This window comes from Protopterus annectens, chromosome 8.part0 (genome assembly GCF_019279795.1).
Source record: "Protopterus annectens isolate FY-2018-M chromosome 8.part0, PAN1.0, whole genome shotgun sequence".
In the NCBI taxonomy this organism is placed as follows: Eukaryota; Metazoa; Chordata; order Ceratodontiformes; family Protopteridae; genus Protopterus; species Protopterus annectens.
The window spans coordinates 1,957,747,451-1,957,770,092 of NC_056741.1; the positions used below are offsets into that span (position 1 = coordinate 1,957,747,451).

General features: G+C 38.2%; 1 protein-coding gene across 2 annotated transcripts in view; it reads right to left on the bottom strand.

The window, feature by feature from the left end:
- The window catches only part of TAT (tyrosine aminotransferase), a 261,202-nt gene that overhangs the window by 159,716 nt on the left and 78,844 nt on the right, over positions 1 to 22,642 (bottom strand). For both annotated transcript variants that reach the window (XM_044081482.1, XM_044081481.1), the window contains exon 5: positions 6,555 to 6,713. In XM_044081482.1, the coding sequence (XP_043937417.1) occupies positions 6,555 to 6,713 (159 nt within the window). The remainder of the gene's footprint in view (positions 1 to 6,554; positions 6,714 to 22,642) is intronic.

Consider the following 22,642-nt stretch of genomic DNA (forward strand, 5'->3'; position numbering starts at 1 on the left):
AGAGATGGAGACAGAAGTGGGCATACAAAGGATAACACCAGAGGGAGAACATTGTCGCTAAGCCAGAGTACATGGATAGATGCAGAAGGTTGTGCCAATGGAGACAGATCAGAAAAGAAATCAACACAACGAGATAGAGAAGAATGACTGGAGGAATACAAAATAAAAGAAGGGATTGAGTGGAACAATAACAGTCAAATCTAGAAGTCAAAAACAGTGTGTAGAGATTGTAAGAAGCAGATGGAACAGACAGAGAGGAGAGTTTGCACAGCACAGGATATAACCAGCATGGCAAGTAATGAGTGCTGTGATTAATGGAACATAATACTGGGGTTTTCTGGCAAATCAATGAAAAATCATTGTGGATTGGAGTCAGAAAATAATGTCAGACATTTCAGTTTTAGACTTCATACCCTTCAGAAAATACATGCTAATGCAAAACCTGTTGTTCTGTCAACTTCCTAAGTTTGTAAGAATAATATTCAAAAAATCTCCCCATATTTGGGCCTTTGTGCCCCCTTTACTTATGGCTTTGACCAGATTTCTTGCTATAAGAGGTTGAGAGGTATGTAGGGGGCAAAAGAGCATGACTTGAAACTGTTAAGAAAATGGAGAGAGTCCTAGCAGGAAAACAAATATGTATCAAAAGGAGTCTTAATCTAAACCCAGAATGGACAGTGGTGCTCCAAGCTAGGTTAGAATAGTTAATCTCAATGACTGTACAGCTAAACTTAGTTTGAGAGTGGAAATGGGTGTCACAGAAGCAGAAGAGGAGTCAGATAGTTTTTGAAACTCAGTCATATGGTCTTGACCATATCAATTTTGAGTTTCTGAAAACTCGATCATCTGGCATAGACCCAAATACATATATATATATATATATATATATATATATATATATATATATATATATATATATATATATATATATATATATACAAACCCATATTATACGCACACACACACACACATATATATATATATATATATATATATATATATATATATATATATATAGTATTTCTATATATATATATATATACACACACATATATATATATATATATATATATATATATATACATATATATATATATATATATATATATATATATATATATATATATATATATATATATATATATATATATATATATATATATATATATATATATATATATATATATATATATATATATATATATATATATACATACAGGAAAAACATATCATGACTAAGAATGAAAATACAAATAAAAATAGAATTTTCCTATCAGTCAAAACTGCTGTTATAAGTGACCTAGAAGTCTGATTATCTCAGAGTGAACGTGTTTTAAATCACCCTACCCAGTACTGTAAAGCCAAGATGGGTCTGTGTGCGGAGTCTGTTCATTTTTATGTGTGTCTCCTTCGAAAGTGTTGGTTGGTACTACTAAGAAGTCAAATTTACTGGCAAGCATTCTTAAAGTGGGATTAGCCAGATATAAGAAATGTTTCCTTGGAAGTCTCTTAGCAGCATTTGTAGTTATATGACTTTCTGAGGACAAGAATGCTTCTGATGGAGCAAGTTGTACTGAGACTTGGCCCTGCACAGACATGGAGTCTAATCTGCCATTCAAGCTGTTTCTTGTTGAGGACAGCATTGGTGTCACTGTCCATGGGGAATTACAGCTTTTCAGTCATGACAAAGAAAAAAAAAGTGCTGTGCTCTTTGACTTCAAGTGTAGTGCCTGTCAAGGATTTTTATGTGAGTGTGTGTGTTTGGGTGTGGGTGTAGATGTCTTTAAGCTTGATGCCTGAAATTTTCTGTGGGATACACTGTTTAAGGCAGTTTTGGTTTTCCTGAAGTAGAATGTAGAACAGTTAGTACATTGTACCTTGTATACCATCCAGTCTTTGGTGCTGTAGTTTCTTGTGATGCTACAATATTTCTTCAGGAAGTTGGGGCATTTAAAATTTTTTTCTGCTCAGAGCACAAAATTTGCAGTCTGGGAAGGGCCACTTTTGTACATTCCAATATCATCTTCACATCTGTCTTGTGTTCTGCTCTTTGGGTAGCTTTAGATAATTTTGCCCTCTATGTCCATGTAACTTAGTTCAGCATCATGGAAGGGGTGCAGTGATCAGTTGCTTTAGAGTCACACAGTTGTGTTTCTGGAAACCATACATACTAGCTTGCATGCACCAGAAAGCAGTCCAAAAACTGCTGCAAGATGTGTCTGGCTGAAGTTCGTGATATTTCTAAACTCATGCATCCAAAGAAACCAAATTAACTGCTCCACTCCACAGTTTATTCCATCATAAAATCTGGTACCTTGGCCATTCACCCTCACAGGATTTAAATCCAGCTGAAAAGCCTTCCATTTTATACATGTGCAGAACCAAATTACAATCACAATTAACCAATTAATCAATACATTAATAGAAAATGAAGCAATACATTAGTAAAAAAACACCTAAATACAACATTAAAATTACAACAACATTATTTAATAAATTATTCAGAGAAAATTCAGAGAAAAACATTTAATTCCTGATTTAAGCCTCTTGGAGCCATAGTTTTATCATTTAATATTAATTTGGTTTCTAATTCTAATCATTAATCACCGCTCCTCAATAAAAAGGGCTTTGCTAACACAGAAAAGGAAAAAATAGAATTCATCCCCCAAATACCTTCATAAAATGTTCAGCCACAGGATTTTTTGTGTTCGTATTCTTAGTGTTCCCCAAATGTGCCAATATATGAATTTTGACCTTGCATTTGGTTTGACCCACATACCACATAGGTTTTAAACAATTGCACCCTATTATAATCACAACACAACACCACTTGAGTTACAGTTGAAAAAGTCATAAGCACTATATTTTCTCCCATTAATAGCTGTGTCAGTAAGGTTCTTGCCTTAGTGCAAGCTCTACAATGGCCACAAGAAACCATTCCAGATGGTACAGTAAAAGTGGGTTTGGGGTTATACACAAAATTCAACATTTCTTTCAAGTTTTTACTCCTCTTATAAGAAAAAGTAATATGTCAGGGAAAAAATATCAATATTTTCAAAGTGACTAACAGTGTGCCATAAACCCCTAATACTTTTCTCCGCTTTCTGTAAAAAAGGAGAAAATCTGTTTACAAACAATACCTTTTCTCCATCATTATTAACATGTCCTATGTGACTACTTCCATATTTTCATCTATTAAATGTCCTTATCTTCATAACCCCCAAAACACGCTTCTTTGCTCTGCCAACCTGGTCTTCAGTATAACTGCTAGCTTTTAACCCATCTTCTACTTTATTTAACTCCTTAACCCTCAACCCTACATCAAAAGTGTTGTCAAAATGTTTTTAACCCCCCCCCCCATAAGGTAGGGAATCTAATAAATGTCTGGGGTGCATACTAGTAGCATGCAAAAAGTTATTCACACCTGTCTGTGTTCTGAAAGATTTAAATTTCACAGTTGACCTTTCCACATGCAAAGTAACATCAAGAAAATTTACTTTTTTTACTCAATTCATATGAAAACTAGAGCATGAGTGTTATTATTAAGAGCCTCAAACAGTTCCAAAAATGCATTTTCATTACCTTTACACACCAAAATCAAATCATCTGTGTATCTCTTAAAGAGTACAGCATTTTCCATAGTACCAACACATAGAAAATATCTCAGTCCTTCACCATAGCAAGTATCTCATTCCCACACTAAAAACAAACATACTGGAACACAGACTTTTTAAAACTTTTTTCTGGACCAACACAGGTTTTACAATCACTCAGAACAGGAGTAATTGCAAAACTTATGTTGCTCCAATACAAAGTATTACGGCACATTTGTGGTACACTGCCTTTGTGTTTTCTGTTAGTAGAACAGCATGACATTTCTTAATTTAATAATACTCCCACACCAGACTTTCTCCAGTCTTGCACAAGCAAACACCTCATCATTTTCCCAGCCTCCTATAGCAAATACATTATCCATTCAAACGACATTCCCCTATAACAAATAACTCTTCCCTTCACCAGCCATTTCATCTACCCCAGTTCCCAATTATGTGTTTTCCCTCCTCCTCTACCCATTCCATTAGCCAGCAGTTGAATTTCCTAATTTCAGCCTGCCTGACTGTGCTGGTTGTGGGTATAGATGACACTTTTGAGAAGTTTTTTTGCACCTCAGTTCTCTTTACCTATCAGCCACATCCTTAAATCTCCTCAATATTTCTTCTGCTTTTCCTACCTGACAGGTCAGTGGTTTGTAGTATTCTGTGATGACTTCTTATATTACTAATTGCCCCATCCTACCAATGGTAAGGTCAGGTACAGCTCTGACAGTTGCTAGGCTTCTCCTGTCCATCTTCTCTTCGTCCCTACTTAATGCTTTGATGATGAGATCTCCAACAGAACTTTGCTACTTTTCCATTCTCTGATCCCATTAATATATCAGTACCAACTGTCACTTTATACCCAGCACTAGTACTCTCACAGACCAGTTTCCCCTGCCTTCCTTCTTCTTCCTCCTGTCTGTCGAGTATCTCCAACAGTTCTCCAACCTCTTTCCTTACCCATTCTCAGCCTACCCAGTCTTCTTAACCTGAATTTCCTTTCCCTTTCCTCCCTTGTTTGTCCTCTTCACTCCCCTCAGTCTACCACTTGTATGACTCCTGCTTCTTCTCCTTCTGTTTTCTTCCTGCTTTCTCTACTCCTCTCCCTTCCTAATCCAGGGCTTGTCACATCCTCTTCCTATGGCCGCATCTATCATTCCCTTATCTCAACGACTGTTATCCATGTATGTTTTCACCCTGCTACCCTCCACCTTGCTCAAGACCCGTCCCCTTCCTTAAGTGTCCAATTGACCCCCTGCCTCAGTTTATGAACTACCTATCAAAGTGCCTTAAGCTCTACATCTTCTGCTCCTAGCTTCCTGCATGTCCCACTTCCTATCCCCCCAAATAATTGAGGTGCACCTCCATTCCACAGTCCTCACATCTGACCCACCTTTTTTCCCTTATCTCTCTTCCAGCATCTAGAACTAGTTGCAGGGCTGTTTCATTCTTTTCTAAATACTTGTTATCCTGCTGTGCAGCCTTCTTAATCTGGACTACTGTTTATACTCTAGTATTTTTTAAAGTGTTGAAGTAGATAACTTACTCTACTACACCGTGAGCCACAATAGGCTGTGACAGTTTCTAGTTTCGCACACCTATGCCTCTATTCACTTTTTATCCTTCCTTTGGCCTGTATACTAATATGTGCAGAGGAGACAATACACAGTTACGACCTGCTGCTGCTGTTGAAATGCTTCAGACAGTTTGTCCAAGAGGCCACATCATGGTGTAGAGAGATAAAACACTGACTACAGCCCAGCCAACCCAGATCTGATTAGCAGCTCGGGAATCTGAGGCACTGACAAGGAAGAATTAGTGTGCCCATCCTGGGGGAGTGTACACACACTTAGAACATGTCACAGTCGATCCCTCATTGAGGCTGGGGACACATGGTGGGAGTTGACTATAAGGGACATAGGTGGCAGAGCATTTTGATAAGTCTCTGTTGTGGTGAGATGATATGCCATCAGGTCCCTATTACACATCCACCTCAGGATGGTCAGTGTGTGCGCATGGTGGGAGATGAAAGTTAAGGCATAATGAAAAATCACCATCCTGCAGCAGTATCATGGTACACCAGTGTCACCAATCTCCTCACTGACCCTGGATGTTTGGTTGGTTAGAGCCTTGGAGAGGCTAAGGTCAGTTCAGTAAGCCCAGTAATAGTCAGCTGGATAAAGCCAAAAAGACAGAAAAAAGAAATAAAAAAGTCTGTCCGAGTCAAGTACAAGCCTATGTTGCGTCCAACACTGCTGATCCTCCTCCTCTTCAGTGACAGACTGCCTTCACATGACATCTACTAGGAAAGCATCATTCAGAAGAGAATTAATCTACCAGTTGTCATCTTAACCTTTTTAGCCTGTAATTTCTTCTTCACCACCAGCAGGGATTCTGTTCTCCTACATACTGAAATACAATGCTTACCCTATGGAAATTGTATTTTTCTTCCTCTATCACAGCTGTTTACCAGTTTTCTTTATTCAGTATCCTGTATGGGGCTGATTAAAACAGCCACATACATTCTGGCTACTGTTTCACTTCATTTGCAACAGGGTTTCTCTATCCACAAAGGATGTCCAGTTCTTACTCAAGAGTGAAATCAGAGTTGTCTGTTTTAATAAAATCATGAAAGCTCTCATGAACAGTATAGTATCATGGGCTTTGCCAATGCAATCATTTCACTACTTGAAAATAATCTTTTGGGTGAATGAAAACTGGAATGTTGAGTATAACTATTCTATATTTATGATATACAATGTAAAACCTATGGTGGAGTCATGATAATAACCAGAAATTAGAGTTAATAAATCACTGGCATTATCTGCACAATTTCATCTTATAGAAATGGAATGTCTTTTATTTTAATAAGCATACACACCGGCCTTGTACTGGATCAACTCTGAGCAGTGCCAGCACAGTAATTATGTAAATTTATTTTAACGTGACATGACGTACCAGTAGATCATAGAGCTTGATCTGGATATCTAAACTCAGAGCAAGAGTCTTGTAGAGGGAAAATCCTGGCCTCGGTATTAGGATATTCTGACCTGGATTCGCCAGCACTGCTATTGATAGTTCAATGGCTTGACTGCAACCACTGCACAGAATGACATCCTAGAAACACAAGACATAGCAGATGATGTGGGTGATCAACAGACAAAGAAACATTTATGAATAAGTAGCACATCGCATATTGATCTTTTCTAAAGAAGAGTTGAATTAAGTAGTAACACAGATCTCATTTCAAAAAGTCACACTATGCATACTGAATAGTTCAACAAAATCTAAACAATCTGCAGAGAGCTGATATTTTCCAGAAATCCTGAATTACCTATAGTGACATGTAGGACCAGCCTTATGCACAGGCCAACTAGGTGATCTCCTAGGGCACCGTCCTTGATAGGGCTCTCTTTCCAATTTATTTATTTATTTTTAGAGCAAAGAAATATGTAGTTTCTTTGCTCTAAAAATAAATTAAGACAAGGAGCCCTGACTGAAAAAAATGCACCCGTCCCATGGCATGAAAGGCACTCAAGTGGCTCACTTGACTTGACCATTCAAGTCAATGAAGGAACATCACGTCACGCTTACATTGAACACAAACAAAGATATCAGCAGTCACGCTTACATTGTTAGGTTTCCATAATCTCATACAACATAACTGGAGGGACTAGCATCGATATGATGCACTTTTTTTTAAATTAAACTACATAACATCACATGCGTAACCAGAGATGATCATATACTGTTACCAAACAAAAACCAACATCAAGGACGTTTTAAATTGCAACTTTACTGCATTTTGTGTGCTGGATTATGTTCAGTTGAGAGGAATGGTGTGAGACAGTGGCAAGCAGCGAAGTAAGTATTATTTTTTTATTATTATTATTATTATTTTGTGATGCTGGCAATGATCAACAAAATATTTTAAGGTAATATTTATTTTTCTGATTTTTGTGTAGTAACTTGTAAAACTACAATGTGTGGCAACCTGTCTTTGCGTACTGGGTTAGGAAAGGTAAAGCTTCAGATCTCACGTTTATTACTGCTTTACTGCTGGGTGGGGGCTCGGCATATCTCTCCAATGTCCCTGATTTTGACTCAACATTTTCTCTCTCTTCCTCCCCCTAAAAATGGTAATTTTTGGAAAAAAGGTGGTGGATTACACTTAATAAATAATGGCAACAATTAGAGTCACTGACTTCTTTTGTTTCAGAAAATGTATGTTATTTCACATTCTCTTATTTTGTCCTATTCTTCATGTTAAATGTACTAATATTTTAAAAAGTAGCCCTGATTATTTTGGATTTGTTCCTTATTCTGGAGGTAGGAGGTTGAGAGCTATCGGGTTGGCTGGATGAAAGTAACTTGAGATTCTTGTAATTTGCTGACTTTTAAGTAGTCGATACAATCTGGATTTGCAGGACTACTGTGTATTTGTGAGAAGTAAGATGGACTAAACTTGACACTTGATATGCACAGAGTAGGTATAATTGCTGGGGTTGTCTGTAGAGGAAAATGATCAGGTTCCTGCTGTATGCTTATCATTTTTGCTTTGCAGAACTGGTGTGATTTTATGTGAAGCAACTTGGAATATTTTAATTTGTGGAAATGTTTTGTTTGAAACAAAGATAAAATGCATTCTCTCTACACAATCCAACATCAATTATACACAGATGTGGCTATAACTGCTTGTTGAGAGTTGTCTGGATGAAAGTATCTGATCCTCTTGTTACTTGCTCATTTTGCAGTCATTTCTCAAAAGAATAAAATGCATCACAGAATACCCAGTCCTTCAGAGCTTCTGGGGGCTGTTGGTCCCTACACATTATTGATGTCTAAGTGAATTTTGACACAGGCTTAGTAGCGGCCTCTGCCTTGAATCCCCCAAGTCTAAAATTAGCCCAGCTCAAAGGCATACACAGAAGGTAACTGTAGCTTTTTTGGAGATCTGGGGATGATGTCATTATGTTTTTACTTTCCTTCCGAACCTTGGAAGTCACTATCTTGTGTAGAGCTAGGGACAGTGTATTCATCATTTCTGTAACTTTCCTCACAAACTTCAGAGGGGTGCATCAGAGGTCACTAAGTTTGTACAGGAACAGTGTACCGTTTAAAAGTAAGTTGTAAACATTATTATATATATTTTTTTATTTTCCTCACAATCAAACATCAGATGCATATACAGGTGGCTATCTTTTGGGGGCAGGTAAAGAAGTGTTCGGTTCATACACATCTAACATCAAATATGTTCTGTCTGTTTTTTCAATTTTTGTCCAAGTGTGATTTCAGAAGGGTACACATAAGGTGGCTGTGTCTTGCAGGTAGGGGTGAGAAGACATGCATATTCATATGACAGCAGTGACGTGAAATATGATTGTGGTAATTTGTTCCTTAATTCTCATCCCAGTTTAAGACCAGACAGGGATACACAGAAAGTGACCATCATTTTTAAGGTGCTGTAGACAGGCAGGTACTGTTTGTAGATATGTTTTATGATGATACATAAATCATATCTACCATTTATAAAGCGCTGTAGACAGGCAGGTACTGTTTGTAGATATGATTTATGTATCATCATATGCATTTTTCTTCTGTTTATTGTGAATTGCTGTGTAGTTAACTTTGAGTATTAAGACTTGGATACAACTCATTTCTTCCTTGAAATAAAAACATATGATTCAATTTCCTTCTCTATGTATGATTTTTGTTCAGGCCATCATTGAATCAAAAGGTTGGAAAAAACTCATCTCAGAGCAGCTATAACCCAATGGGTTCTGGTGGCTGGTTGTCCCAAGACCTCCAGCATAATTTAGTTGTTACAGAGTAGTTTTGGTCAGTTTGGGTGTGTGGAAAGGATTCAGGGTTATTACACTGTAGTCTTGGTCAGTCAGAATGTGCAGAAAGGATTCCAGGAAAACCAAAGTTGAAGAGCAAGACTGTCAATTTCTGCAGTTAATCACAGTATTTGTTCAGGTCACCATTGAATGAAATTGTTTAAAAAAATGTAAAATATATCTCAATGCATCTAGAATCCCCATGATTTCTGGAGGTCTTGTAGCCCACAGACTCCTAATGCAATGTAGTTATTTACACTTGAGTTATTACAATACAGTCTTGGTCAGTTAGGGTGCATTACAAGGATTCAGGGGAAAACAAAAGCAAGACTGAATTTCTTCCATTAACTATGAGTAGTTTTGTTTAGGCCATTATTGGATATAAAGCTTGTTAAGCATGTACAGTAAACTCTCAGTTAACCGGCACCTATGGGGATTGGTAGATGCCAGATGACTGTAGTTTCTGGTTGCTTCAGAGTTTCTATTAAAAAAGGCCTGACTAATACTGTACCCTATATTATTTGTTTGGTTTGATTTATTCTCAAGTTGGGGAAAGAGGGACTTTATTCCTATCTTCCTTTTTAAAACTCTAAAACTCTAAAAATGTAAAGCATGTTTCTGTGTGTGTGTGTGTGTGTGTGGGGGGGGGGCAGAAAGTGCAATACATGCAAATTGCACTGTACTTCCTCGATTCTTTTTCTGACAGTTGCTTGAGAGTGCCAGTTGCTTGAGTTCCAGTTAACTGAGAGTTTACTGTAAAAAGAAATGCCCATTGCTTCTTGCACACCTCAGACTCCAGCTTAATGCAGTTGTTTCATACACAGTTATCAGAGAGCATTCCTCTTTACTTAAAATATGTTGAATGAATGCAAGAAAAACTGAACAGTAAGACAAACTGTGAGAGAAAGGAAGAAAAAAGTAATCTGGATAGTGTAGAAAGGCCAGTATGGGAAGGTGGTGCATGGGGAGGTAGTGTACACTTCCTGAGTGAAGGTGCAACAGACAAGCAGTATCAGGACCAGATTCGGCAGGGACTGATGCAGAATGTGACTGCTTTGCATGTCCATATTACATCTCTGGATTAGGTTCTATAAGAGTTAAAGATGTGAAGGAAAATAACATTATGACAGACAGGTCCATCATAGGGTGTGGGTCACCAGCAATGAAGCAGGTCACTAAGTTTTAGGAATTTTTGGTCTCACTGTGGAAGTTGGGCTGGCACCAGCCACCCATGTATCAGTCAGAGAATCATACGGTTAGTAGTATCCATTACAATACAGCATAGTACATTCTACTGATTGACCAAAGTCCTTCTGCATATTTATCTTTCCAGGCACCTCTTGTCTGCAACTACAACAAACTGGATGACAAGGTGTGTCTTTCAAAGTATTCTGTACCTGTATTTTGATGTGTAATTTTGTATATGCCATAGAAGATTTTAGGGACATTTGCATGGGCAGACAGTGGTATCATATATTTTTTGGTTTCATGGATACGCTGGAAGAGGGTCCAGCACAACAGGGCAACATGGGTATAACATTAGCAAGGCACTTGTGGCTGACAGTGATTTTAATATGAAACTAGCACTGATGATATTGTGGCACTGTCTACAACTCTACGGCGGAAGGGTCAACCACATCCACCATTATAGTGGCCTCTGTAATGGTACACATTAAACATACAGCCTCACAAGGACATAATACGCATCATCTACCTGAGAATTCCTTATTGCCTCCACCTGTATCCCCAGAGTACACAGCATATGAAATAGTCATTGTTTTTGAGGACTCCAAGGTGCAGATTCCCACCAAAGGGGATAGATGATGGTTGAGTAGGTTATGCACAACTATGAGTCCAGTACCATCTCCTGACACAGCTGCAACACTTGACATTAACTAAAAAATGTGCAGGTCAGTGATCTGGTATAATCAGCTACTACTCACGATATTGTGGAGATGGATGGTCTGTTCCATGTATTTACAGGAGTATAGGACAGGGATAAGACAGTGCTGCTAAATAGTCTGCTGGCAATTTTTGACTCCATAGATGCCTCCATGAGAAACACTGTTACCGTCATCAAGCTTGCCTTCATTAAATCATGCCTTCTATGGCCTCTGAAAGGTTAAGATTCTGGGAGGTCATACACTGTGTGTTGCAAATCAGACTACAAAACACATTGATGAAATGGCATCACTGTCACTTGTGATTAGACAGCCTGCCACTGCCAGTCATGGAAGTCATCCAGGTCATAGACAACAAAGCTCCTCTGGTTCAGCCCCTGGGACACTTCTTTAGGCTGCATGTTCATGTTCATTTACTTCTTCCCATTTCCTGTCATCTGTAGGCAAACAGCCTGCCATTTGCAGTCATTTCCCAATCATAGGTGATGACTACATCATGAGCAACAGTGCTTATCAGGATCTCTACACACTTTATGCCCCATCATGGTGAAAGCTCGTAGACCTGTAATTCTACCCTTTCCCTGCTATAGACTGCATCAGCACTGCAAGCTAACACATTGATCATTTGCAATGGCCATGTCATGGCAGCCTAACCCCACCACTGAAAAGTGTGATCTTTGACACCTCACAACCTATCAGGGTATTGTGCTTCAGGTTCCATGTTCACATACCATCTCATAGCATTGAAGTTACCTGACACTGTTTCACTCCCACCTGGGCAAGTGATGATAATTATTCCCTGCCCATCCAAAAATCTATCTGAGTGCATGTGTGCGTGTGTGTGTGTGTGTGTGTGTGTGTGTGTGTGTGTGTGTGTGTGTGTGTGTGTGTGGTGATATCCATACCTCTCAATTGTACAGAGTTTCACAGAATATCCAGAGGTTCGCCGCATATTTTTAGTCTGTTTAACATAAAATTGTGGTTTTCTAGCAAATCATTGGCAAATCGTTGAGGATTCAAATCAGAATATAATGACAGGCATTTCAGTTTTAGGCTTTATACCCTTCAGAAATTTCATGCTAACTCAAATCCTGTTATTCTATCAACTATAATTTAAAAAATTAAAAATCGTCCCCTATTTTTGGTCCTTTGTCCCCCATTTTCCATGACTTTATCTAGATTTCTTGCTCTAAGAGGTGAGAGGTAGGGTGATATCTGATAGATCTTCCTGACAGTCCCTTACAGCTTGACCTGTGTCCCCAGTACACACAACATTTAAGCCTATGTACAATAACTCATGCATCATTTTGTTCTGTGTTGTTTGTGTCATGGTCCATAGTTGTGGACCAGATGCTGATTTCCAAATAATGCCATGTACTGAACACACCTCTGCCTCACTTGTTCAACAGCATATCTCCCCCACCTCTCCCACCCTTCTACTGCTCGTACAACTAGTATAGAAATTCCTGCCAAGATGTTCACCTGCCTCTCCAAATGTTTGCTCAGTGCCATGTTGTATAGCATGTAGCATGTCACATGCAACAAAAATCTTGCTGCATGAGTATAGACTGTATTGCAGTGCCCCTCCTGAGGTGTCTAAGCAAAGAAAGCATCTGTAAATATCAGCTTGTCTGTATGACTATCCTGTGTCCAGTATACTGTATAACATTCCTTATGGGATACTAGATAAATGTATTTAAAACAGTTTCATTTTGGTGCACTTTGTAACATGTCAGCAAAAAATGTATCAAAGTTGTAGTAAACCAAGTATCTGGTAAACCAAATGAGTAAAAAACAACAAAAAACGGACTTAGAAGCACTAAAAACTTTAATATATAGCAAAGCTTTTGGGTTAGACCCTTCTTCAGTGCAAAGTAAAACTCAAATCAATTAACACAGATGATGATTGGGGCTGTGTCACATGATTATCTTTTTGAATTCTTTTAAACCCAAAAGCTGTGCTGTATATTAAAGTTTTTAGCGCTTCTAAGTCTGTTTTTTGATGGGGTTTTTTTCTGTTGGAACATGTGACATGACTGGTCCCCCAGACACGAGTATATTCCTCCTTGTATGTTTCATTGCAGGTATACATATGCCCCACAATGGAACTCAATAAAAGGGTTCATGCATGTGGAAGTGAACCATGAAATCTATAACAGTATACACCAGCTGCCTAGTGACAGGTGCAGCTGGCCACTGTCTGAACATTCTACATACTGCAATCTCTCCACAGCACATGACAACTACATGTGTGGAGTATATCTGTGGATGTCACTAATTTGTAGAGATACTGTTCGAGTCAGACTCCAAAAGAGTTGCCAGCCCTGGTTCCTAAAGATTTGCTCTCAGAATATGTCACTTACTTTGGTGAAATGCATATCTATAAACAGGTCTCCTGTGTTTGACTGAATGTAAATTTGTTTGACAAACACAAAGGTGTGATTTAATGTCAGCAGTACACATGGCTGAATGGTAAATATGTCAGTGGTATGGAATGTCAATACAGGTAAGTGGGTTTTGGGGTTTGAGTGTGTGTGTGTGTGTGTGTGTGTGTGTGTGTGTGTGTGTGTGTGTGTGTGTGTGTGTGTGTGTGTGTGTGTGTGTGTCTGTGCATGTGTGTGCTTATATGTGAGTGTGTTTTGTGTGTCTGAGTCTGTCTTGTGTAGTGGCAATGTTCCAGGAAAGGTTTAATGATGGTAAGGTATAGGGTTATTGTTCGGAGAAGGGGCAGTGTTAGGGTTAGTACCCATTACTAAGGTGGTACAGAGAGACAGAGCCCCTCTGCCCTCCTTAATAATGGGTGTTAAGCCTAATCCTAATACTGCCCTCTCCCCCAACCTTAACCCTGCACCCAACCCTGCACCTTACTATCATTAAAACCTTCTCTTAATACTTCCACTATTCAGATAAATTTGTGGTACATAGTTGCTCCACAAATGTACCAACATGTAAGTGAGGAATCTATTTCCTTTAGTACCATTCTTCAGTGCATTTGAGTTGCCATAGCTAGTATTATGGGGGGGAGGGGTTAGTTTTAATATTTGGAAAGGAAATAGATTTCCTCCCCTGATATTACTATGTTCATTTTCTGTTTGTTTTTGATATTGTGGATGATTGAACTTATTTTTTTGGTATTATGCATTCGACTTTTTGGTGGTTCGGTCATTCACAATACACCTCTATAAAACAGGCTTGCAAAGGCAGACAGATTACTAAACACCTGCTCTCAGCCTGCTCTCAGTATTGCAGTAAGTGGTCACTTATACTGAGAGCAAGTTTTTTTTAGAATCAGGCCATTTGTTTCTGTGGCCGAGTGGTTTTGTACAGAAAGTGTTGCAGGACCAAATGGCCATATGAATCATATATTCTATACCACAAGTTATTCATTTCATGATTTCATATATTCATAATGTATTGATTTACATCAAAATTTTAATTTTACAAATATTCTTACATTAAAGACAGTTACTGTAAGCAAAACAACCTTCTGTAAACTGGAAAGAAGCCCTTTAAACAAACACACAATAAAACACACAAATGCCATTTTTTGCTTTCTTTGGAATTGTTACAGTAATACTTGATCTTAATATACAGGAGACTGGCATAAACATCTTAATAAAAAAAGAATAAAATGAATTCTCAATTTAGAGGCATTATATAATTCTGGTTTAAATGGCATTTTAGCATTTGTGTAAGATAATTCTTTAGTATTTCCATTAGATATCAAATTGTCATTACAGTTGTCACATTTCAGTATTCTCTAGGATAGAAAGCATGTTAACTTTAAGGAATAAAATACAAAAGATATTTAATATCATATATGTGTTGAATGTGCAGATCAAATTTTAATTGATTGTCAATTATGGTAACCAGGTGCTTAGTATGAGGTTCTACTTTGATGATAGTGCTGTTAAGTGATGAGATGGTAAAGGTAGGTTTGAGATGGGAGAGTGATCTAGGAAGGAAGGGAAGGAGTTTTCTTTTCTGGATTTAAGATGAGCTGGTTTCCAGTAAGCCATTTTTCAATGGAAAGGAATGCGTTTGGGTAAATGTGTAAAGATGAGAAATGTCAGAGAAGGAGACTACTTTATAGGAACAAAAAATTCCTTACATCAGACTCCAACTCTAGTTCAGGCATTCCTCCTACCTTGCCTACTATATGCTGTTCCCATCCTTTCAAACTTACAATCCACATTTATCACCAAGTTTGAACAAACTTATAATAAAATCACTTGATTTTTGACTAACCAACCTTACAATTCTCACCATTGCCTTGCACTAAAGAAAATTCAAGTTTCTCTATCCTTTTACTGACTCTCTTCCTTTTTCATGGCTATAACTATCATGACTATTTCTTGAAATTGGAAGTCAAATGAATCAGATAGTTAATTTGTAATTATATTTGTACATAATCTTTATCTTAATTTTCAATTTTATTTACTGCCTACTTTGTTCATGATTTCTCTGCCTTATGTAACTGCTTTGTTTGGCTTAATGTTTACCAGTTGTTTTATCTTTTCTTAATGTAATGAATTTTAAATGTACATTTATAATTTGTTTGTATTACACTGGAGCTTTTCTCCTTAGTTCTTTACTAAAAATGGGTTTCTGGCTCAGTTGGATCAACCAGATTAACAAATGTTAAATAAACAAATAAATAAAATAATTATCATTTTGTTCAAGCTTGCAAAGAAGGGAATACATGCAATTTAAAAAGTAAGAAAATTCACTTTTTAGTTTTCAGATGCCTAAAGATAAAAGGCCGGATTCATTAATGCCTACACTAAGTATGCACCATTCTGAGTGAATAAACAACACAAGCATAACTCTCACTTTCTTCCTCCTAATTTTAGTTTTCCTAATGATTTTATTCCAACCTTAAATATTGTGGAGGATTCATAAAGGATACCACAATGTGTTGTATCTTCTTTTGTAATATACAGTTAAAAGCTCCTCCTACTATCAAGCTACCCCTCATATTAGTGCTCATCTGAACGAGTAGATAGCACAACATGTGGTAGGGATGCTCTTGAATACAGATTCTGTACCTTTAGTGTAGGTATTCATGAATCCAGCCCTGTTTTTAAATGTTTTTTAAATGTTAATAATTTATAAGGAGTTAGAAGGATTTGTGAAATGACTACCCAAAATCCTTCAAAAAATAGATTAGTTTATTATCTTTATTAGTGTATGCATTTGAAAGAATTCTTAATTTAGACTTAATAAATATACATTCATATGTATATTTCCATCCTGACTCATAATTAGGCACTAACCAATAAGATACATTTTAAAGCCAGATGTACTGAGTATGGCTCAAAACCAGGAAACCATATACCTCCTTCAGGCTGTTATATGATATAATGCTTTATAGTACTTCTGGGATTGTTTGGATTACATAAAAAGTTAAAAATCATTTAGTTAGTTTAATTCAAGTTTAATTTATCCTCAAATAACAAGACAATTCAAATTACATATAATAATCTTGGAATGAAAATTATTTTAATCAGCTGTAACCCATCTTCAAAAGAACAGTAGTAGTAGTACCTATTTCATCTTTGAATTAAATCTAAAATATTTAATCAGTTTATCAAAATAACTGTGGACAATCACTTAAGTGATTATAAGTTTTTAATTTTAAGGGATAATATATGTATATGTTTATATTACATAAGACTTTTTATTACATGTTTTTATTATTGGAGCCTTTTATGATGTATGCCTTTAAGAATGCATGTTTGTTAATCATGTGATATTTATTTAGTGTATTTAATGAAGCTGGATTTCTCAGTTGTGAAATGCATCTGATGAAGTAGCTTTGCTACGAAAGCACTTATGCTCCTATCTTCACCTTTTACATATTAAAAACAGATTTATCTTGGAGTTCTTTGGTTTTCATTGGATCGTTTTGTATATTTTTTGTGCTATATAATTTTTTCAGTGGACCCAAATTCTGGTGCAGGTTGGTGGCTGTTGTGTTACCTATTTACTACTCTGCCGTTCTTCTCCCTCTCTCTTGAGATAGGGATTTTTTTCTTTTTACGCCTAACACCATGCCCACTCTTTCCTCATCACACCCTGTTCCACCACCCTCAACCTGAACTATCTTATTACTTACACCATATCATATGCCCCCCATTCACATGAAAGGAAGGAACCTCTTCCTACCATTCACTTCACAAGACTATATGTATCTGTATATGTATGTATGTATGGATATATATGTATATATATAGATATATGTGTGTATGTGTGTGTGTGTGTGTGTGTGTGTGTGTGTGTGTGTGTGTGTGTGTGTGTGTGTGTGTGTATTACTAAACACTATTATAAAGAAAAAAACACAAATCTTTACCTTTTTGCTGTAATTTTGTGCCCACCTATATAGCTATCTTGCCTAAGGTAGGAATTTTTATTGTGCTTCACATCAGCTTCTCATTGTCTCGAGCATGGTATTTGCATAGGTATTTGCATTTTCCAGAGGATTTAAAATGTCAGTTCCCTCAGGTAAAAAAGAGTTTGATACATGCTGGGAACAGAATATTAGTTTTTATACCATTCTTTTCATCTGTTTTATAAAAGGCACATAAATGTTTTCTTCTTTGCAGTATTTTTGATGAATAGTCATTGTCAAACCATATATTTTCCTCTGCTTTGTAGGAGAGCCAGTCCATGCAGTTCTCACGATGAGTTCTTGTTCTGATGCCATGTGAAAAAACTTCTGGTAGGTTTAGTGTTTTGGGGCAGCCATGAGTTCAGAAAAGCTATCATGTTTTCTCCCTAACCCAGATTTACAAATCTTCTGTTCAGGACTAGTTTAGTCCTGCATGGAAGCGTCCATTTAGGAGTAGGATGGCAGCGTGCCATGCATATTAATGAGGCATGCTGCCTGAGCTCCTAATCTTACACCGGGTGTGTAAGAGTACAGGGGGCATGACAAAGAGCAGACCTCTCAGAATATACATGCTCCAGCAATGAAGAACAGCAGAAAGGCCAAAAGAATGAGCGAGACTGCTCATAGGTGTCCGCATATCGCCAGCAACATTCCCCCACATGTACAACAGCAATAGTAAATGCATATAAAATAAACAAACCCTTTTTTTCATGAACCTGATTAAAGCTAATCGTAGGTGTGTGGGTGTGTCCATCGCTTAGCTATGGTTAATGCAGCTTAAATGGCTGAAGAGGATAACAAGGAAGATATATGCAAATGAAGCAGTATAGCAATAGTGTAGTAGGCAGAGTATTTGCCTTACAACCAGGCATTCTCGGTTCAAGTCCCACTCCAGCACATTCCATTTTCCATGTGAAATCAGTTTATGAAAATGTTTATGCTGTATATCCTACTAAATAACATTTAAATGTGAACTGCAGTACTGCATTAAATGCACGTGAGGTGTCAGTGTCATAATGTTGCAAAGTCCCCAGCTAAGCACATGTGCCCCATACAGTATATGTACACAGGAATCATGGATACAAATGGAAGGTAAAATGTGTAATGAATGACAACACCATACAGCTTCCAATTCCCCCACCTTCCCAAGAACCATTACATATAACTGTCTAAATCAGTGCAATTGCAAGTGAGAGTAAGCACCAGTAAGCAAGTGTAAGCACCAATAAGCAGTAGTAAGCATATGTAAGCACTAGTAAGCGGGTTTAAGGCCATTTGCATGGGGGTAAGCAATGCGCACACAGGTTAAGCAATACTGAAGCTAACTCTCTGTAAGCATATTTAACCAAGGGTTAGCAGTGCTTACCCTCATGCAAACCCACTTACAACTGCTCAAAAGTGTCTTAATCACCCTGTATGCAATGGCCCTTGTTCTGCCCAGCAACAAAATAAGCAGCCTTGCAGGTCTTGAACCCAGGACCCTATACACTACAGTCACAGTAGTAAGCCACCAAGCCATCACAACAGTACAGAAGAATGAGTTATCACCAAACAAATCCTTACTATAGTAAAATCAAACTGAACCTGTGAAAGGTATCAGTATACAGTCATATGTTCCATAGCCGACTACATAACATAAATATGTGAACTGGAGTACAGCACTAAGCCCAGAAGTGAGGTGTAATTGTAATAGAGTGTTGAAGTCCCCAGTAAAACACAAGGACCCCATACAGTGTATGTACACATGAATTATAGATACCAGGCATACATATAAGATGTAATGAATAAGAACTCAATGCCAGAAAGAAAATATAATGCAAAGTCTAATATAAGCAATGCTAAGCATTGCAGAGGCCAGCTTAGGAGGTGTAAGCAATGTGTAGACCAGCTAACTCAGTGTGCCCAGAGGTATACCCCTTTAAACAATGCCAACCCTAGGTAAGCAGGTTTGCCCATAGCTTAGCCTTTTCAAAACCAGCCAATCATGGAAAAGTACAGAAATCATCCCTACTTAAACCCAACAGGTGGGAATACATCTCATAACTGGTTGTAATTTTACCCTTGCAGGTACCATGTCAGGAAGGGGAGGAGGTGTGCACTTTCGGGCACAGCGCTGGTGCATCCAGGAGTCCAGAGTTATGGCAGGACTCATTGTCATAGACCATGATCAGAGACTGCTGCAGGGCCAGTACCAGGGCTCCCAGTATAAGGCGGAGGCCTAGGACTGTCTCGCCTGTGACCTCACCAGTGTCACTGGCATACCCCAAACTGGTGAGCAGGTCAGGCATCACTTGCCAACCTGAAGCAGCCTAAGGGGGACCTCTTGGAGCAGTGGATCCTAGAGGCTAGAGTGACAGGGGATGCCCCAGCTGTGTGTAAATCGAATGGGAGAACCACTACACTGTCCTGCAAAATATAACTGTCTAGAAAATCTGTATAAGAGTGCTGTAATACAAGGTCAGAATGCCAAAGCACAGGAGAATTATAAGACAGAAAGCAGACAGGAGATATATCTATGTAGCACACACAACTCTGATGGACAGTCTTTATGTTGTAGCAGACACAGCCCTGGTCTGAATCCTGGGAGTGGAAGTAGACTGCATACAGAATCATACCTCACAACTGTACAGGTAGGACAAGGATGTCCAGTATATGGGCCCATATCTGCTGCCTGTCCCCCTGGGAAGTCTGTGGGATGATCCCAGATGTTTAGTCAGCAAACAGGGATTACAAGTGATTGTCAAACATCTATGAGAACAAACCTGTCACTGTAGCAACTCCTGAAGTTGTAAGGAGAGTAATAAGCCAAGTATGTCCTATCTATACTCCCATGTTGTCATGCTGTGACCAGAGTGTGTATAGTAACAGAGTGAGATGTATGTTCATAATACTAATGTGTAATCTGGAACTTTGTGTGGCAACAATCAGGTAGTACTAACAATCATTGCCCCCACAGGTACGCCGGATATGAACACTGTGCTGAGAAATAAAAACCTTTATACCCTGTACTGGTACTGTTTACTCTGGTGTTCTAGGGAATAGTGAGTGTTGCAGTTTCTCTGAATAATAAAGTATCACTGATCACCATCACCCACACTGTGCTACATAATATAACTGTGTAGGAAAGCATGTATATGTGTATGTCAAGTCAATAAAGGTTGAAGAGGGCAATGGTCTAGATATGTCCTGGTACACCTGCATGTGGTCAAGACATGGCCAGAGTCTGTGCAGAAAGAGTTGGATAGCTATGTGCACAACATCAACCTGGAATCTGGGAGTATGTGTAGAAACAGTTAGCTAGTGTTAACAAACATTTCCTCCACAGGTATACCAGGTAAGAGGTGCATAATGCAGGTAAAACCAGTCCACGTATAATGATGACAACAGCCATAGCACTGTCCAAACTAAGGCTATAGGGATGTGGGCCTCAGTCCCACTGTTTCCACTAGGGGTCTCATGGACTTCTGATTTCCCAACACCCCTCCCCATCAAGGTGTTTACCCCTGACATGTGTCATATACTGCCCCTGTATGCATCTTGTTTGTCCTGTCTGTTAATCTACCCAACCTACCTCCCCAAATATACCTACTGCCCCTCCCCAACATCCCACTCTCACCTTAAAAAAAAATGGCAATCTGTTCCCCAAAAAAATCATGCCCCATACATAGCTGTCCATTTCACACACATGTCTACTGGACACATGTAATCAGGTCTAATTGGCATCACAACATATTATTGTTGTCCTCAGCCCTCTCTCAGGGGTTTGAGCATTCAAATCTACGTCCAAATTCAGGGTATATGCACAGCCGTTGCTGTAGAAGAAATGGGCAGCTATGGACCTTCTCTACACCCTTCCTGCACATCCCTAGCTATTTTTCTTAATGTCTTTCCCTCTTTGTGCCCCCTTTTTCACCACTTTCCTATCAGCCCTTTTTTTTCTTTTAAAGAAATTAGCATGGGGGTAAGCAGGAGTAAGCACTTTTAAGCAGCAGTAAGCAGGTTTAAGTGTGTTTGCATGGGGGTAAGCAATGCCTACACAGGTTAAGCAATTTAAAAGCTAACTGAGATTAAGAAACAGTAACCGGAAGATAGCAGTGCTTACCTCCACGCAAACCCACGCAAACCCGCTTACAACTGCTTAAAAGTGCCTTAATCACTTTGTATCCAATGGCCCTTGTTCTGCCTAGCAACAAAATAAACTGCCTCTGCAAGGCTCAAACCCAGGACCTTGCACACCATAGCCAAAATGATTTACCACTAAGTCATGTCAGATATACATAAAGCATGATGTTTTCACAAACATATCATCCATCCCAGTCATTCAACAGTACAGGGAATGTACTCCAACATGCAGATGTATTGTGTGTGTGTGTATATATATTAATATCTAAATAGATAAAACATATCTATACATGTAGATATAGCTATAATATAGAAACATACACACACACACACATATATATATATATATAAATGCATACATCTATAGACATATATGTCTACATCTATATGTGTGTGTGTGTGTGTGTGTGTGTGTATGTATATATATATATATATATATATATATATATATATATATATATATATATATAGGTATATATGGACATACATCTGTAGATAACAATGGGAACATAACATAATCATATATCTCCACATGCACTGTTACTGGGGTTGAGAGGCCCCAAACAACATACGTCTTGTATGATTAGGTACCCCCCCCCAGTCAAACACGTCTACCCTGCAATACACTACCAATTGTTGTAGCCCCGATACCCAGGACCTAACATGACATGGGCACAAGATGTTAACAGTACTCCATCGCACCTGTATGATGTCAGGCTGGAATCAGTAACATATCATGCAGTACAGTCTGGCTCCCATATGGAATGTACAATGTGGAAGCAATCAACATCC